An 18561-nucleotide genomic window follows, 5' to 3' on the forward strand; every position below is an offset into this window, starting at 1 on the left:
TAGTGCAGAGCCAGATGATCCACCTGTTTGCCTTCTACGGGTTTCCTCGTTCAACATCATGTCCCTGATGTTGTCAAACTTCATCTTCTCCTTCCCAGACGAAGTGCTTACCGAAGTAACAACCACATCCCAACTGTCAGGTAAAGATGAGAGCAAAATTAACGCTTTTACCTCATCGTCAAACACGATATCCACAGACACCAGCTGTGTCGTGAGTTAGTTGAAGTCATTGAGGTAATCGGCCACCGACTTCCTCTCCTCCATCTGCAACCTGAATAGTTTCTTCATCAGCATGACCTTGTTTATTGCTGAGGGTTTCTCGTACATATCGGCAAGAGTCCGTAGGACTTCCTTCGTGCTCTTTGCTCCCTTCACATGATAGGCGACATTCCGAGAGAGCGACAGGATTATTGCGCTCATCACCTTTCGATCGAGCACCTTCCATTCTTTATCACTCGTCTTCTCGGACTTCTCTGCAAGTGGTTCGTACAGGTCCTTCCCGTACAAGTAGGCCTCCATCTACATACGCCAGAACCAAAGTTGGAACCATTGAACCGTTCGACTGGAAAGTTTCCCTCCATCTTAACTCCTTGAACCAGGCTCTTGATACCAGTTGTTAGGAAATGGATCGGGTTAAGATGGACAACAGCTGGAATATGAAGGCGATAAAAGACACACGAATTTGTTAACCCAGTTTGAATATAAATCCTACGTCTGGGGGCGATACCAAGCCAGGAGAAAACACTCAAAGAGGAGGAAAATTGAGGAGTACAACACACACACACACTTGTATGCAAGTCTTCACCACACGTGAAAGACAACACTCACCCTCGTCTCAACTCTTTCTTTTCTCTCTACTCTACTCTACAAAACAATGCTAATGAGAGTAGTATTTATAGCCATGACTTATCCTTTTCCAACTCAACTTGGGATTTCTAAGTTGAATCGGGTTATCCTTCTCCAACTCAACTTGGGATTTCTAAGTTGAATCGGGTCATCCTTGACTTCTTCAAATCAATCTTCACAACTTAACATAAAGATGTATTTCTTAGTAGAGTTATGGAACTCCCAAAGTCAAATGATTCTCATTGGAAGTCTAAATTTATAGATGGTCTCCCTCATCTTTTTGCAAAAAGGGTTAGAAATGTCCTAAGAAAAGGAGACCTGCACATTAATTATAATCAATATACTTATGGGAGGTTAATTGGAACCTGTATCCAGGAAGGATTAAATTTATGCAATGAAATTAGATTAGATAAATAAATTAAAAGACAAAATTTAACAGAGAAAAGCCAATTAGGACAATTTTGTGCTCAATTTCGGATGGAAATGAAACCATTCAATAAATCAAAAATCTCTAGGAATAGAACTTTGGGGTTTAAGGAAAAGAGGTCAAAAAGAAAAAATTTAGAAAAGAAATAAATAAAGAAAAAGACTTAGCTAGAAAAAATAAATGAAAGGCTAAAAATAATACCACAAATAAAATAAAAAGATGTTATATTTGTGGAGAAACAGATCATCTTGCAAATAGATGCAAAAACAAAAAAGTAGAAAGTTAAAAGAAGATATAAAAAATATTAAAAAATATAATCAGTCTCTTACTAATAGACTTGAGAAGATTGAAATTAGCAAAGATAATGAAATAAGAGAAGAAAAAAGGAAGATTTTTTATCCACTTTGAAAATAGTCACTAGTAAAAAATGGAATGTTAAAATTGATTTTTTAATAAATAATAATTTCATAAAAATATTTACTGCTCTTATTGAAAGTGGAGCATATATTAACTGTATTAAAGAAGGTCTTATACCAACTAAGTATTTTGAAGAAACGACCCACTCTTTATCATCTGCCAATGGCCAAAAACTCAATATAAGCTTTAAAATTCCAAAAGCTTACATATGTAATAATAAAAAATATATTCCAACAAGTTTCCTGCTAATAAAAGATTTAACAAATGAAATTATTCTTGAAACACCTTTTCTTAAAAAGATTTTTCCGATAAAGAATATTAATGAAAAGGGTATAATAGGAACCTTTGATAATGAAACAATAAAACTTAGAATTATGTAAGAATGAAATTAATTCCCTAATTAAGAAAAAACTAATTAGGTCCTCAAAATCACCATGGTCATGTACTGCATTTTATGTTAACAAATATGCAGAAAAGAAAAGAGGAAAACCCAGGCTTGTGATAAATTATAAGCCTTTTAATAAAGTCTTAAAATGGATAAGATATCCGATAGGATCTGTTAGATAGATTACACAGGGCAATAATTTTCTCAAAATTTGACTTAAAATCAGGATATTGGCAAATTCAAATAAATGATTCAGATAGATACAAAACAACATTTACAGTCCCATTTGGATATTATGAATGGAATGTTATGCCATTTGGATTAAAAAATGCACCTTCAAAATTTCAAAATATTATGAATGATATTTTTAATCAATTCTCTAATTTTATCATCGTCTATATTGATGATATCTTAGTCTTCTCAAATAGTATCAAGGACCATTTTAAGCATTTAGAAATGTTTAAAAACTTAGTTATCCAAAATGGTTTGGTATTATCAAAATAAAAAATGAGTATTTTTCAGACAAAAGTTAGACTTCTTGGACATCATATTGAAAAGGGAGAAATTATACCCATTAATAGAAGTATTGAATTTGCAGATAAAATCCCTGATAAAATCATTGATAAAACTCAATTACAAAGATTTTTAGGCAATCTAAATTATATAGCCCCATACTATAAGAACCTTGCCCAAGATACAACAATATTATATGATAGGCTTAAGAAGAATCCATCATAATGGACTGATGAACATACAAAAGCAGTTAGATTAATTAAACAGAAGGTAAAATCATTACCATATCTAACTCTTGCTAATCCAAATTGAAAAAATATTATTGAAACAGATGCCTCTAATATTGAATTTGGAGGAATACTAAAACAAATTGATGAAAATATGCAAGAGTACTAGTTAGATTCCATTCGGGGAAATAAAAAGCAGCCCAAAAAAATTATACTACGGTTGCTAAAGAAATTCTTGCTATTGTAAATGTGTATTAAAATTTCAAGATGATTTACTTAATCAAGAATTCACCATTAGGACAGATTGTTCTGCTGCTAAATTTATGTTTTATAAAGATTTTAAACATGATGTTTCTAAAGAAATGTTTGCTAGATGGCAAGCACATCTTGCCCCATTTAATTTTTCTATTGAACATATTAAAGGAGAGACAAATAGTCTCCCTGATTTTCTATCGAGAGAATATATTGATGGAGATGAATCCAGATGAATTTGGAAATGAAATGTTTAGAGGGATGAATATTTCCTCGAAATTCCAAATGGTTGGATGGAAGAATTAGTCATAGGAGAAAGATTCTTTATGAATGGGGTCCATTGGCCTATTTACCAATGGAAATTTTGGGATGAACCAATTGAATATAAGACAAGATTAAAAAGAACTCAAAAAATAATCAAAAAGCGAATTGATAAAATCAAGAAAATAATTCTGACATTCTCATACAATTTTCAGATGCAAATGTCACTGCAGAAAATCGTATTAAACAATTTTGGATAGCAAATTTGCTATACCATTAGCAAATTGCTAGCCTTTATGCTGGCTAATGAATTATCTTTATTTTTCAGGAATGCTCCCCCAAAGGGGAAGAGGAAGAAATTCCTCCTCTAATCAAAGAGGAGGTAGATTTCGAGCAGGTGATATTGTCAGACATGGAAATAGGACCTTAGTAAGGGAAAATATTTCCGGAATTAGAAAATTTAATAACATCCCTGAAAAAGAAAATGAACTCTTCAAACAGTTTCTTGAATTTAAAAAAAGGAACATAAAAAATTAACAACTAATGAATCATCAGCATCTTATGCAAAAATGGTGCAAGAAGATGAAGATGAATTAATTAATTACAAATTTAGTGAACACCACGAGGTAATTATTCTTCTTGAAAATGATGATTTGAGGTGGGAAAATGATCCATGGTATCTAATGAAAAGGTACCTTAATGTTGCATCTTTTTCAACAGGGTCATATAAACCTATGGCACATTATGAATGTATCCTTAAGGCAACTCAGAGTGTTGAAATTAATCATACATTTTCCAGCAATGGGAAGGAATTTAATTATTAAAAAGCAATAATTAAAAAGTTTATCACTGCTGTAGAGTGGGGAATTAACCCATTTAGGGGAAAAAGAATACTTTCACCCAGAATCAAAAAGTACAATAAAGTTTAATTACTGGGACTATGTTGAAGCATTTAATAAAGCTTTTCTTTATGAAAATTATAAAAGAAAACATACATGATTTTTAAAAATTTGCCCATTGGTTTTCCAACAAGAAATACCGAATTGGGTATTCCAATGGTGGATAAGTTTTGGTCCATTAATTTCTATTCTTCCTGAAATCTTCCAGGAATACTATACGGAATGGCTAAATTATTCGCCAAAAACAATCCAAGCAGAAAAATCGAGAAAATGGATTGAAGGAATGACTTCTCTTTATTTCTTTATGGAATTCTCTATCCCATGGATCTGGAAGTGGCTACCAGAAGTAGGAATTACCCTACAAAAAATCCCATACATAAAAAGGAGGTATTGTTCAAAATTTTGGAACAAGTTGATGCAAATTGATACCGAGACCAAGAAATACTATGGTCAAGAAATTATCAATGAGATGGAAGAAAAATTGCAAGAATATAAAGTTCTTGTAGAAAAAGAAGAGAATCAAGTACCCAATCCTTTTGAAAATATCTCCCAAAGAGTTCTGAATAAGAAAGGGGTAATCACAAAAAAATAAATAATTGAGGAATACCTCAAACAAATGCAAAATGATCTAAAAAAAAAACTTTCGGGAATTGCTTCTCCTATGGAGACTTCAAGCAAAACTGGAGAAAATAATTTTCTTGTCTCGCTGGAGAATCTCAGAATCCATTGGAGGAATTTTCTCAAGAGGAATTTCTTGATAATTTATTTAAAGGAATTCAGGTGACATTAAAAGGAAAATCAAAAATGAAAATTTCAAAATCATGTGAAGATAAAAAAGACCTCAAGCAATCGAAATCGGAATCAGAAGAAAGCAGCTTCTCCAAACTAATGAAGAAATAAGGTGACATCAGAGCAAGTCAACAGAATTGACCAAATGACACGTGTTAACAATGAAGTGACACTTGGCAGATGAAGGCCATGCAGACGTGAAAAAATAGTTTCAAGTCTGGACCATATGGTTATTAATATAGCCCCTTCTCCCCTTTTTTCAGAGAGCCCTCGGAAGTCTTCATGTGTTGAAGCAGAGGCACTTGTACTTGTAATTCCTTAGTTATATAAAAAGTTTTATTTTGCATAAGAAGAGATACAAGCTACCTATGAGTTCTCTTATTTAACTTTCTGCATTTGTTACTTTCATTCTTGCTTCTGTTTTGCTTAGCCTAATGCAAGGCTAAATTGAAAAAATAAAACTTAAATACTAAAAAAATACTTAAATATGAAATATATAATTGATACAAACAACACAATATATATATATATATATATATGTATGTATGAAGGTCATGTTTGTGCAGGCTTCAAGAATGCCACCTCGTCAAAATTGCAGCATTTGTTTTCCTTTTTTCTCTTGCTTTCTTGGAAGTAAAGAGTATGGGCTCCCCAAGGAAAGGGAATTCCTCCTCCCTTACCAATTTGCTTCTGCTACATTTCTTTCCCTTCGTCTCTTTTTCTTGATTTCTTGCCATTGCTTAGACACAAAAAGGGTTCTTTATCAAAATGGAAAACGAAGGAATCAACCATTATGCCAATCATAGTGGTCACAATGGAAAGTCATCAATGAAATAATGTTCTGCTTCTTGTTTTCTTGGATTTCTCTGCACAAGAACCAGAGGAAGTGGAGGACCCAGATTCTTGAAGGTCTCATTTGTAAAAACCCTTCCCACCATCGAACCCTTGCACCTACATTTCTCCTTTCCCCCCTCTGATTACTTCTCAGTACAAGAAAAGCAGGCGCAAAAGAAGGGTTTTCTAAAAATCCCTCCAAAACAGAGAGGAAAAACCAACAGAGGGGTTAGGGTTTAGTACCACTGGCGGAGAGTTTATTACTCCAGTTGATGGAAGCGAAGATGTGTTTCTTTCACCAATCAGCACACCCAGGAAAAGCGGCATTGGAGGTGGATGCGACACAAAAATCCAACAAAGAAAGCCCACTGGTAAAAACCCTCAAAACTACTGATCGCTTCCCACCATCAAACCCCATCCATACCCACATGTTTCCACTTCTCGAATTTTTTATCTCTTTTATTTAGGGTTTCAAAAGCCTGAGCACTAGAGAGGAAAAGTCAAGAAAAAAGGAAAAGAAATTGACTGTTACAGGGAACTTGAGGGGGGAATTGTTGGTTGCTTGGTTTACTGTTACTGCTAATTTTTTTCTGATAATTACTTTGGTAGGATTGATTACCTTGAGAACAAGATGGTATTTATCTGGTGGTTTGTAAAATTACTATAGAGCACGAGATTTATTTGTTTACTTCTTTTACTCCTCTCTGTGAGAGTATTAAAAAACTTGATCATTATGTATAAAAAGTTGGATAGCCAGTTTTTGTGCTACTGATAGTGCAAGTATTTATTGGAGGTGAATGTTCATTTAAGGTTATTCAAGTTTCTATGTGATTTGTCTCTAATCACAGAGACGTATAATACGTTAGACATGGTGAATGATGTTTCTATCGTCCTTTGTTGCAGATGACAGTCCGTGATGCTTTAAATTCAGCACTTGACGAAGAAATGTCTGCTGATCCCAAAGTCTTTCTAATGGGTGAAGAGGTGAAGTTTTTATTGGTTTGAATGAGAGAAAAAAGTTCTTTCTATGTTGTTGATTTGTACTTTTTGTTCTAATAAACTTTTTGACATGTTTTCTGTTGTTATTTAGGTTGGTGAATACCGAGTTGCGTATAAGGTGAGTGTCAATTCAATTATCACCTCAGGTTTAAGGGAAAATATTGGTCTTACATACTAGTTATTTACACATGTTCATTAGATCTCTAGAGGGCTTTTGAAGAAATATGGCCCTGAGCGGGTTCGTGATACACCTATCACCGAGGTAGGATTTGGTCGTGTAATCATGAATTGTTTATTTGGATTGAGTGATAACCATTTAACGCTCAACCATATAACACTGTTCCAGGCTGGATTTACCGGTATTGGAGTTGGAGCAGCATATTTTGGTCTAAAGCCTGTAATAGAGTTTATGACCTTTAACTTCTCAATGCAGGTGAGCATTTCTTTGCTTCAAGTGATGTTTTGGTTTCATGGTTTTGAAACTTGGAATTATTTACTTCCACTAATACCTTCCTTTTTTAAAATTTCATCTCCGCGGCTGCAATTTTTTGCTGCAAGTGGCAACCCTTTTTTTCCTGCTGTTATCCTGGACCTTGATACATTTAAGATTCTGTACTGCTGTTGCACTTCCTATTTCATGGCTATTCTTTCATAATACAGCAGCTCTGGGTTTGTGTTTTGTTTTAAAATGGTCAATGGCGATGTTATCTCAAGATACACAAGCTCAGCCATGGAAAGAACTTTACTGTGTTAATTGTTGGCAAACATTAATTTGGATATGTCCTTGCTGGAAAATTTGAGAAAAAAATTTCACTGGTTGCTGCATTCTTCTGAATATAGATGCCACAAATCACCTTTGGTTAGTCATTTTATCAATGAGAATAAGACTGAACAATTCAGTGTCAACCTCGCCATATGTGTGAATGAATGTCGTACTTCGCTTTCTCATTTTCATATTTATGAAGTCAGAAGTTCTCGTAACTCAGCTTTTTCTTTTTTGTTTTTGTCTTAGGGGGTGGGGATTGAGGATAAAGGAGGTTATGGAGGATTTTATGGGTGCAATTTGAGCTTTTCCAATGCTCTGAACATGAAGAGTTTTATATGCATTCTTTAATACAGAAAAATAGAAACAAAAATGGTTACAATGTTTGGGAGGCAACTTACACGGTGATTGAAGGCCATTGATCACATTATTAATTCGGCTGCAAAATCAAATTACATGTCTGCCGGTCAGATATCAGTGCCTATTGTTTTCAGAGGCCCAAATGGTGCTGCTGCTGGCGTAGGTGCTCAACATTCGCAGGTATGAATTCAAACCAATTGGCTGGAAGTCCTAGAGATGTCTTTGTAATGTTTAAGCATGTGAATAGTGTTGTAGTTACATCTTTATCTTGTTATTGACCTAGAGCACTGCCATGCCACTTTGGTCTATACACTGTCCAGTGCTCCACATCCTAAACCAGAGGTAACTCTAGATAAAGTGACTATTTCTGCTGCTGGTTAAGGGAGAGAGAATATAGGACATCACTGACTATTTCATATCTAGCAACTAACATAGGACTAAATGGAAAACCATTGGAAAAAGATCCCTTTGATGGACTAAAATGCTTTATGTCATGCATCTAACCTGATAATTAAGAAATGTACAAGAAGGTGAGGGGGATGCTTCCTGTTCAATGAAGCTGACTTGAAGTAGCATGTTCCAAAAGAATACAAGAAAGAATCCTTCATATTTGGGGAGCACTAGAAGGTAGGATACATGAGTAATCGCACTTGTATTTACGAAGAAACTCTCAAATTGGGAAAAAAAAAAATTATTTGTCGTGCTTCTTACCATCAGGCTCTGGCCTATGATGTATGCCAGCCAAAAAGTTCTATTAATGGACCATCGTATGATCAAGTTTAACCACAACAGTATTCCAAAGCAACTAATTTTTATCTCCAATAGCGGAACATGTGTTACTGTTAGAAGGCCCTTCGTATTGATAGGGAAAGTTGGTCACTGTTTTGAGTTATACAATGACCTAATAAATCAATATTTACTTAGACTAAAGAATTAGCTGTTTAATACCCATCTTCAGTCATTCCCTGCTTGGAGAAGAATTTGATTGACATACACATAGTCATTGCAACATTTGGACATTTCTTGCCTTGTAAACCGAGTTTGTGTCATTTGCAGTGCTTTGCAGCATGGTATGGTTCATGTCCAGGATTAAAGGTATTGGTTCTATATTCTTCAGAAGATGCACGAGGCCTGCTGAAAGCTGCTATAAGGGATCCAGATCCTGTCGTGTTCCTTGAAAATGAATTGTTGTAAGTTGTATGACAGTGATGATTTTCACCAGGCCTACTTATGAATGTAGCTTGGCATCTGTACATAATTTTGTATCAATCTTAACTTGTGTAAAATTTTTTCCTTGGGGGATTAACTTTTCTTGTATAGATATGGAGATTCATTTCCTGTCTCGGCTGAGGCCCTTGATTCCAGTTTCTGTCTTCCTATTGGGAAAGCTAAGGTATAACTTCAAGAAGGTATTATTGTGACAATAGTCAGGGAATTAATTTGTTGGAATGTGGATGTGTGGACACTGAAAATTATTATTTGGGGGTTGACAATTTTTAATGAACACTGAAACTTGTGAAGGAAGTTAGTGTCTTGAGAAAAATATGCGAATTATCCTGTAGTAGCACTTGAATTTTCTGATTGTTGTCTTGTCTTATCCCTTAGATTAATAGGAATTTTTGGTATAAATCGAGATAAGTAGGTGAAACTAGCACTAGTGGCATATTAAAAAAAAAATTGTGTGAAGTATGTTCCATTGACCGCATCAAATAAGCAATGTTCAAGAATCAGCACAAAAGCCTTTGTGTGAGCTTTTGGGCCAAAGCACTTTCATCTAAATAGTGCTCCTACATTTCTTTTGATTGAGGGCATCAAACTTAGTGTGTCCATTCTAGAACTTGCTTGTGTAATACATTTTGAGTTCACATTCTTGTAAGATTGGTGCATGAAAGTGATAAGGGCACTTAGGAATACCCCATTGACCACAAAAGAGCCTACCTTGAATTCACCCATAGCAAAACTCATTTGAGCCTTGGCTTTTCCTTTGTTGGTTATACCGCCTTATAAGCTTAATCATCCCCTTCTTGATTATCTCCTGAAATGATTTTGAACCCATTCAAGGGGGTGGTGTTGGCTTGGTTGTTTGTTAATTGACATGAAAATGAGTGAATGAAATGAGGTTGCATACAGGCGATGCATTGCCAGTCCCAAAGAAAAGAAAAAAAAGAAATGGGACGAGGAAATGAAAAAGGAGAAACAAAAGATTGAGAAAAAAAGAAGAAGAAAAAGAAGAAAAAAAGAAAGGAAAAAAAAAGATTGAGAAAAAAAAGAGAAACAAAAGAAAAAAAGAAATTGGACGAGGAAATGAAAAGCAAATGATGAAACAGAAAGAATAAAGAGAAGAAAAAGAAGAAAACAAGAAAGGAAAGAAGAAAAGATTCAGAAAAAAAAGAGAGAAACAGAAATAGCAAAAGGAAAAATTGGAGGTGTTTGATGGTTCAAATCGTTTGAATCGAGTTAAACGGCAGTGAGGGTTGGAAGGATAAGCAACTAGGTCGACATCACTCTTTTGAGTTCATAAGCCACAATTCAGCCTATCTTTTGCCACACCTTGTCCTAAACCCCATTACAACCCATGGAAAGACCCTTTGATTCATGTATTAATTTTCATTTTGTTGGTGGAGGAGATTTGATTCACAAGCAAGCCTATGGTAATGACATTCTATGTATTGATTTGAGTGGAACCCAAATTCTTAAACACTTTATGAGTGATTAGAGTGATACCCTTGTGAGAGTGCTGAGACTTGTTTCATTTTATTTTGATGAAGTCAATGGGATACTTGTGTGCTGAATGTTGTGCTGCAAGTGCTTGTGTCAATATTGCTGGCTCTTCTTATACTATTAAGTCATATTAGTGTAGGGGATATACTTGAATGACATGAAAGAAAATTTGAGGATTGCTACTTGGATAATTCGTGTAATTGGATTGAGACATGCTTGAGGACAGTCATGGTTCCGGTGTGGGGGAATCTGATAAGATATATTTTAAAACTCTTATGCATGCTTATTTCGAGTGATTAAGAAAGAATTTATTGCATACTTTAATGATGTTAAGTTACCCCATTTTCCTGGAGGATGGGAGTGGGAGTGGGAGTGGGAGTGTAAGGTAGGTTATAGTTTTTTACACGTTACAGTTGGAAGTTATAGCAGTGAGATTTAACTCTTGTGTTATTGTTATTGTGGTGAGTGGATTTTTGTGTGAAGTTCAGAGCTAGCATGCCTTAAAATTAATGTTGTGTGTCGTCTTTTGCCTCTTTATTTTTGTTCTTAATAATTATTTCACCAATGGGATCAAGAGAAGCCTTTAGGTATCAAATACTACTTTACACTTCTTTTCTTTTATTGTTCATATCTTCTCTTTTCAGTTTCGTTTTATTTAAAAATTTGTTTAATTATAGTCTATGGTTTTAGTTTAGAATATGCTAACTAATATTTTTATTATAATTAGTAAAGATATTAATTTCATATACATTTACATGCTTACAATATGTAAGTTATTTTATTTATTTCATATTAATGAATCAATGAGATGAAAATGAAGTATAAATGCATGAGGATAGAAATCGAATGTTCAGTCCTGATCTTGAGTTAAAACTTCATTCTGTATTGCTTGTGATGAAGTTTCACTGATCTGCAGTTGGTTCCTTCTATGGATCCTTATGCATAGTTGGTAGATTCTGAAACAAAGAGAGCTTGTGAACATGAGCAGGGAATATTTTCATGTGTCACTTGTGGGTTTTTTTGTTTTGCTTGTGTTGCTATTGAAGCAGCTGCTCATTATCTATTGTTAGCCAGTTGCTAAGAATTGGGGTGCTGGTGATGATGACTACAATCACATCAGGCATCCAAAGTCTCCCAACAGAAACCTTGGTTCAGGTATTTTCTCCTTCTTTTTCATGGTCTATTGAAAATTTATCATTTTATAGGCATTACTTTTCTCGTAACATATTGGCTACTAATTCAAAGTTCATATTTCAATGAAAATTTGTGTGGGCAAATGCAGTAGTGCTAAAACAATAGCGTAAGGATCAGGTTTACTCATGTAACGAGCATTAACTACTCTTCTACTTGTCATATTCTATGCCTGATGTATGTCCATATGCGTCCATATGCTGAAAATGATGTGTTGGCTATGCGACCATTTACCATCCCATGAGACTTCACAGCTCCAAAGTTTGTGGTGTGAATAATTAAATGACTCATGTTTTGCATAAAATATGAGATTAGTTAGAAATGGAAAGGGCAAGAAAGTATAATTATACTTTCTCTTTGCAGAATATTAGTATTAGGTACGCCTAGTTTGCTTATGGTGATTTTATGGTACAACATTCAATTTTGAATGCATGAGAATTCTAGTGTTCTTATTGTTAAATCCATTTATGTTGAAAATATGGCTACGACTTGTGATTTGAACTTTCATGTGATCATTTGCAGGGCTGGTAAGAAAGAAACATGTAATATACGTGGTTCAGATTCGATCTCTGTGGCAAAGCATGTGTGTTGGGTCAAGACCCGATATGATTCTTCATCTGATTCAAGCACTGAGCCAAAGAAAGTCAGAGGTATCATGCAGTTGCTGTAGGCCAAGCCCATGTTGCACTATCTCTGACTGCTGTGAGTGCTGAGACTGTAGCTTCTCCTGTGGTCCATGTGATCATGGCAGCAGTGGTAAGACAAAATGGAAGTTTCTGTAAGTGTTCGACAATTAAGTTACAAAATGATTGAAATAAAAAGCATGACATGGAAAATGCCAACATCTAGAGGCCATAGGTGATCCTACTGCAAAAATTAACTCTACTGGATTGTAAGCTGAGAAGGAAATGGAAAAATCTAAGATGTAAAATCCGCTATTACTTGGAATTTGAAACTTGGAATTATTTACTTCCACTAATACCTTCCTTTTTTAAAATTTCATCTCCGCGGCTGCAATTTTTTGCTGCAAGTGGCAACCCTTTTTTCCCTGCTGTTATCCTGGACCTTGATACATTTAAGATTCTGTACTGCTGTTGCACTTCCTATTTCATGGCTATTCTTTCATAATACAGCAGCTCTGGGTTTGTGTTTTGTTTTAAAATGGTCAATGGCGATGTTATCTCAAGATACACAAGCTCAGCCATGGAAAGAACTTTACTGTGTTAATTGTTGGCAAACATTAATTTGGATATGTCCTTGCTGGAAAATTTGAGAAAAAAATTTCACTGGTTGCTGCATTCTTCTGAATATAGATGCCACAAATCACCTTTGGTTAGTCATTTTATAATGAGAATAAGACTGAACAATTCAGTGTCAACCTCGCCATATGTGTGAATGAATGTCGTACTTCGCTTTCTCATTTTCATATTTATGAAGTCAGAAGTTCTCGTAACTCAGCTTTTTCTTTTTTGTTTTTGTCTTAGGGGGTGGGGATTGAGGATAAAGGAGGTTATGGAGGATTTTATGGGTGCAATTTGAGCTTTTCCAATGCTCTGAACATGAAGAGTTTTATATGCATTCTTTAATACAGAAAAATAGAAACAAAAATGGTTACAATGTCTGGGAGGCAACTTACACGGTGATTGAAGGCCATTGATCACATTATTAATTCGGCTGCAAAATCAAATTACATGTCTGCCGGTCAGATATCAGTGCCTATTGTTTTCAGAGGCCCAAATGGTGCTGCTGCTGGCGTAGGTGCTCAACATTCGCAGGTATGAATTCAAACCAATTGGCTGGAAGTCCTAGTTGAGATGTCTTTGTAATGTTTAAGCATGTGAGTAGTGTTGTAGTTACATCTTTATCTTGTTATTGACCTAGAGCACTGCCATGCCACTTTGGTCTATACACTGTACAGTGCTCCACATCCTAAACCAGAGGTAACTCTAGATGAAGTGGCTTTCTGCTGCTGGTTAAGGGAGAGAGAATATAGGACATCACTGACTATTTCATATCTAGCAACTAACATAGGACTAAATGGAAAACCATTGGAAAAAGATCCCTTTGATGGACTAAAATGCTTTATGTCATGCATCTAACCTGATAATTAAGAAATGTTCAAGAAGGTGAGGGGGATGCTTCCTGTTCAATGAAGCTGACTTGAAGTAGCATGTTCCAAAAGAATACAAGAAAGAATCCTTCATATTTGGGGAGCACTAGAAGGTAGGATACATGAGTAATCGCACTTGTATTTACGAAGAAACTCTCAAATTGGGAAAAAAAACAATTATTTGTCGTGCTTCTTACCATCAGGCTCTGGCCTATGATGTATGCCATCCAAAAAGTTCTATTAATGGACCATTGTATGATCAAGTTTAACCACAACAGTATTCCAAAGCAACTAATTTTTATCTCCAATAGCGGAACATGTGTTACTGTTAGAAGGCCCTTCGTATTGATAGGGAAAGTTGGTCACTGTTTTGAGTTATACAATGACCTAATAAATCAATATTTACTTAGACTAAAGAATTAGCTGTTTAATACCCATCTTCAGTCATTCCCTGCTTGGAGAAGAATTTGATTGACATACACATAGTCATTGCAACATTTGGACATTTCTTGCCTTGTAAACCGAGTTTGTGTCATTTGCAGTGCTTTGCAGCATGGTATGGTTCATGTCCAGGATTAAAGGTATTGGTTCCATATTCTTCAGAAGATGCACGAGGCCTGCTGAAAGCTGCTATAAGGGATCCAGATCCTGTCGTGTTCCTTGAAAATGAATTGCTGTAAGTTGTATGACAGTGATGATTTTCACCAGGCCTACTTATGAATGTAGCTTGGCATCTGTACATAATTTTGTATCAATCTTAACTTGTGTAAATTTTTTCCTTGGGGGATTAACTTTTCTTGTATAGATATGGAGAATCATTTCCTGTCTCGGCTGAGGCTCTTGATTCCAGTTTCTGTCTTCCTATTGGGAAAGCTAAGGTATAACTTCAAGAGGGTATTATTCTGTATCTTTCAACTTACATATTAATTGTTTCTCATCAATGAAAGCTTTTTGACAGATAGAACGTGAAGGAAATGATGTAACAGTCAATCACTGCTTTCTCGAAGATGGTTGGCTATGCTCTAAAGGTCTGTCATTTATTTGTGAATAAATTAAAAATTACTCTTAAGACATGATTTACAAGCATGATTTTGCTCTTTATTAAACCCCTGGATAGTTTTAGACTACAACCTCTGAAGATACATTGCCTTGCAAAGAAGCAAGAGAAATCACCTGCCTGGCAGCGATGGTTATGGTGTCCAAGTAATTCTTATGCGTGTTTAGTTGAGTTGTATGTTTCAGAATTTAAAGAAGTGTGTACTCAGAAAACTGACATTCATAACCTTCAATATACACTCCTTATTTATCTGCATCTTTGGGGCATGTACATTTTTTGGAGTTTCAATATGAAATTCACTTATTAACTCTGAATTTTATTTATTATTAATATCTCTCAAATTAGCGTGACAACCTTTTGAATAGTACACAAATGTATTGGGTGGATTTTGTTTGATGATTAATGTAGAAAGATTCATTAATGATGATGGCATCACTTTTGGACTCGTACTAACAACATATGTATTGGAATTTGTTTACGTCCAAACAGCAGCCAAATTATGTATCGTTTCTTGACACCGCTTGCAGGACTTTGAGGTTGATGAATTCTCAAACGAATACCTGAGTTTGCACCCAATGCCATCAACAACAAAAAAGCCATCTTTGCTGGAGGAGCATTTTGAAGCTGTTGAAGAAGAGGATGAAAAGGCTATTGGTGGTTCTGATGCATCATCAGCGAGTGAATTGTCAGACGATGAGCATGAAACACAAAGGCCAAATCCAAGAAGAAAGTACAAGCTCCTAGGTGAGGCACATGTTTTCATTTGGAGAGCAGGAACAAAATTTCGTTCTTTGTGCATGCAGAAGTCATCACATAAAAACAAATTCAGAATGCACATTTACCTAATCAAGTCTTCAATATCATGTCATATCTGCAGATTTTACGAAGTGAAGGATAAACGGCAAAAGAAGGGTTTTCTAAAAACCCCTCAAAAACAGAGAGGAAAAACCAACAGAGGGGTTAGGGTTTAGTACCACTGGCGGAGAGTTTATTACTCCGGTTGATGGAAGCGAAGACGTGATTCTTTCATCAAGCAGCACACCCAGGAGAAGCGGCGTTGGAGGTGGATGCGACACAAAAATCCAAGAAAGAAATCCCTACTGGTAAAAACCCTCAAAACTATTGTTCGCTTCCCACCATCAAACCCCATTCATATACCCACATGTTTCCACTTCTCGATTTTTTTATTTCTTTTATTTAGGGTTTGAAAAGCCAGAGGTGTAGAGAGGAAAGCGCAAGAAAAAAGGAAAAGAAATTGACTGTTACAGGGAACTTGAGGGGGGAATTGTTGGTTGCTTGGTTAGCTGTTACTGCTAATTTTTTTTTGATAATTACTTTGGTAGGATTGATTACCTTGAGAAGAACAAGATGGTATTTGATACACCTCTAAATGCTAGATGATTTAGTTATTGATCAAAATCGATAAACTTACTATAAGCACTCTTTCCATTGTACGCTGCACTTTAACTTGAACAAAGTTTATGACGTAGTAAAGATTATGTGTATATACATATATGTATATATTTATGTAATTTCAACTGCCTTATGACTCATACTTAAATATTGGAACACATATCATTCTTCCTATCAAGTGTTGAGAATTCAATTTCATTTATCTTTCATCTTGCAGATGAAGAGGAAGCTGGCAAAAGTTATTCGGGCTCTGGGAGCCCGACTTCTTGAGGAGGAAGAGCTGAATGAGAATAAGGGAGCTGATGATGCTGATGTTCAGAAACATCAGATGCTAAGAAAACATCAAAGAAAAAGAAAGGTCTCATGAGTGAAGTTCTCAAAGATGAGAGGTTTACAGCTATGTTTGAAAATAAGGTATTTCATAGAGGTTCTGTTTATGCAAAAAACTTGCTTTTCTTGATTGCTGTTGTTAGTTATGATCAACCATGTAGTACCTTGTTCCCAGGGATTTGTAAAATAGTTGGAACTTTAATAACCCCTGGACAGTAAGTAATATAGAGACACTTGAACTTTCATGTTATTGGCAGAAGAAAGAAAAAAAGAGAAGGAATGCTGGGGTTTTGGTGCTTTAACCCTTGTTTCTTCTTTCTTAACCAACCTTCTCTTTCTTCATGGTTGGAGACAGGGGCACGGGTGGAAATAATATTGCTGATTTAAGTGTAATAAACAACAATTGACTGACAGAAGCAGAATAAGTTGTTTTACATATACCATGTGATATAATTTTATGTATCCTTGAGAAAATCTTTTTTCTTGCATTGCTTGTGCACCATAATAAGCTGCTCATAATTAATGTTTCTGCTAGATTTCTCTTTGCTTCTAGTATAATTACAGCTCTTAAGAATGAAAGAGAAGTGTTAAACAGTGCCTTCAATAGTTTTTGCATATGATATGATTTGTGTGCAGCGACTCTCCACAATTGTTATGTTTGAATACTTTCTGCCATTTTGTTATTTTTTAGACTTTGTTGCTTGAAAATTACGTTTATGAAACTTTGCCAAGTTAGCTGATCAAAAGTTGATGCATATACTGGTGTTCCATTCTCTATCACAGGGAATTAAAACAACTGCTGAACTGAGGAGGGAACAAAATCTAACAGTGCCTGTCAAACTTCACACAGTGAGAACGTGTTATAGCTCTTTTTCATTCCTAGTCCAACCTTAAGAAAGAAAAAGGTAGATTCTTGTCATTATCTATTGTGTTTTGTTTTGTGTTGCTATTGAAGCAGCTGCTCATTATCTATTGTTAGCCACTTGCAGCATATTTAATTATTGGGGTGCTGGTGATGATGGCCACAATCACATCAGAGATGCAAAGTCTCCCAACAGAAACCTTGGTTAAGGTATTTTCTCCTTCATGGTCTATTGAAAATTAATCATTTTATAGGCATTCCCTTTCTCGTAACATATTGGCTACTTTTTCTAAACTAATTCAAAGTTCATATTTCTATGAAAATTTGCTTGGGCATATGCAGTAGGGCTAAAACAATAGTGGAAGTTTGTGTGGTGTGAGTAATTAAATGAAACAGGACTATTATAGCTCTTTTTCATTCGTACTCCAACCTCAAGAAAGAAACAGGTCTAATAAACAAATTGATTTTTCATTTATTTGTGTTCATTTCTAACCATTCGTTTCTTTTTGCGCACAGCCTATTGACAAGTAGCCAACGAAGTTCAATCCATTGGTCACAATACTTAAATTTATGTGACGCGCTTTTCATTGATAATTTTTTTATTGGTGATTTTATAATGTTTATTCTTTAATATGCTTTTTATTTGTGTGAACATTAAATGAAACACAGATTGCTTCAACTTCTAACTTAACTCAACCACTTAAGTTTCCTATCTTAATTTTTTTGAAATATATATATATATATATATATATTTGTTTATTTTCTAAGTTACTTCTATTTTATTCTTTTTTTTTACCTTATTTGAATGTTGGTGATATTAGTTGTTTATAGATTTTTTTATTAGTTTTCATATTCAATATATAGGTTATAAAACTTATCATTATTTTAACTAATAACAATTTTTT

The 18561-nt window shown here is 34.9% G+C and overlaps 1 protein-coding gene across 4 annotated transcripts; it reads left to right on the forward strand.

Annotated features, from left to right (window-relative positions):
- The first annotated feature begins 5578 nt into the window (after window positions 1-5578).
- LOC105179812 (pyruvate dehydrogenase E1 component subunit beta-1, mitochondrial-like) lies at window positions 5579-18360 on the forward strand. Of its 4 annotated transcripts, XM_088879772.1 has the most exons (14): window positions 5579-6221; window positions 6754-6834; window positions 6941-6967; window positions 7049-7282; window positions 8027-8152; window positions 9029-9162; window positions 14800-14872; window positions 14953-15022; window positions 15579-15795; window positions 15929-16154; window positions 16682-16878; window positions 17578-17699; window positions 17784-17866; window positions 18173-18360. In XM_088879772.1, the coding sequence occupies exons 1-9, from the start codon at window positions 6123-6125 to the stop codon at window positions 15584-15586; spliced, it is 852 nt and encodes a 283-aa protein (XP_088735898.1). In that variant the 5' UTR covers window positions 5579-6122; the 3' UTR covers window positions 15587-15795; window positions 15929-16154; window positions 16682-16878; window positions 17578-17699; window positions 17784-17866; window positions 18173-18360. The 4 variants fall into 4 exon arrangements, with proteins under 4 accessions (XP_088735898.1, XP_088735899.1, XP_088735897.1 ...); XM_088879773.1 differs by lacking the exon at window positions 18173-18360 and having other exon boundaries at window positions 14957-15022; window positions 17784-18166; XM_088879771.1 differs by lacking the exon at window positions 18173-18360 and having other exon boundaries at window positions 17784-18165.
- The last annotated feature ends 201 nt before the right edge of the window (window positions 18361-18561 follow it).

This window comes from Sesamum indicum, linkage group LG4 (assembly GCF_026168435.1).
Source record: "Sesamum indicum cultivar Baizhima isolate 11 linkage group LG4, ASM2616843v1, whole genome shotgun sequence".
Taxonomy (NCBI): Eukaryota; Viridiplantae; Streptophyta; class Magnoliopsida; order Lamiales; family Pedaliaceae; genus Sesamum; species Sesamum indicum.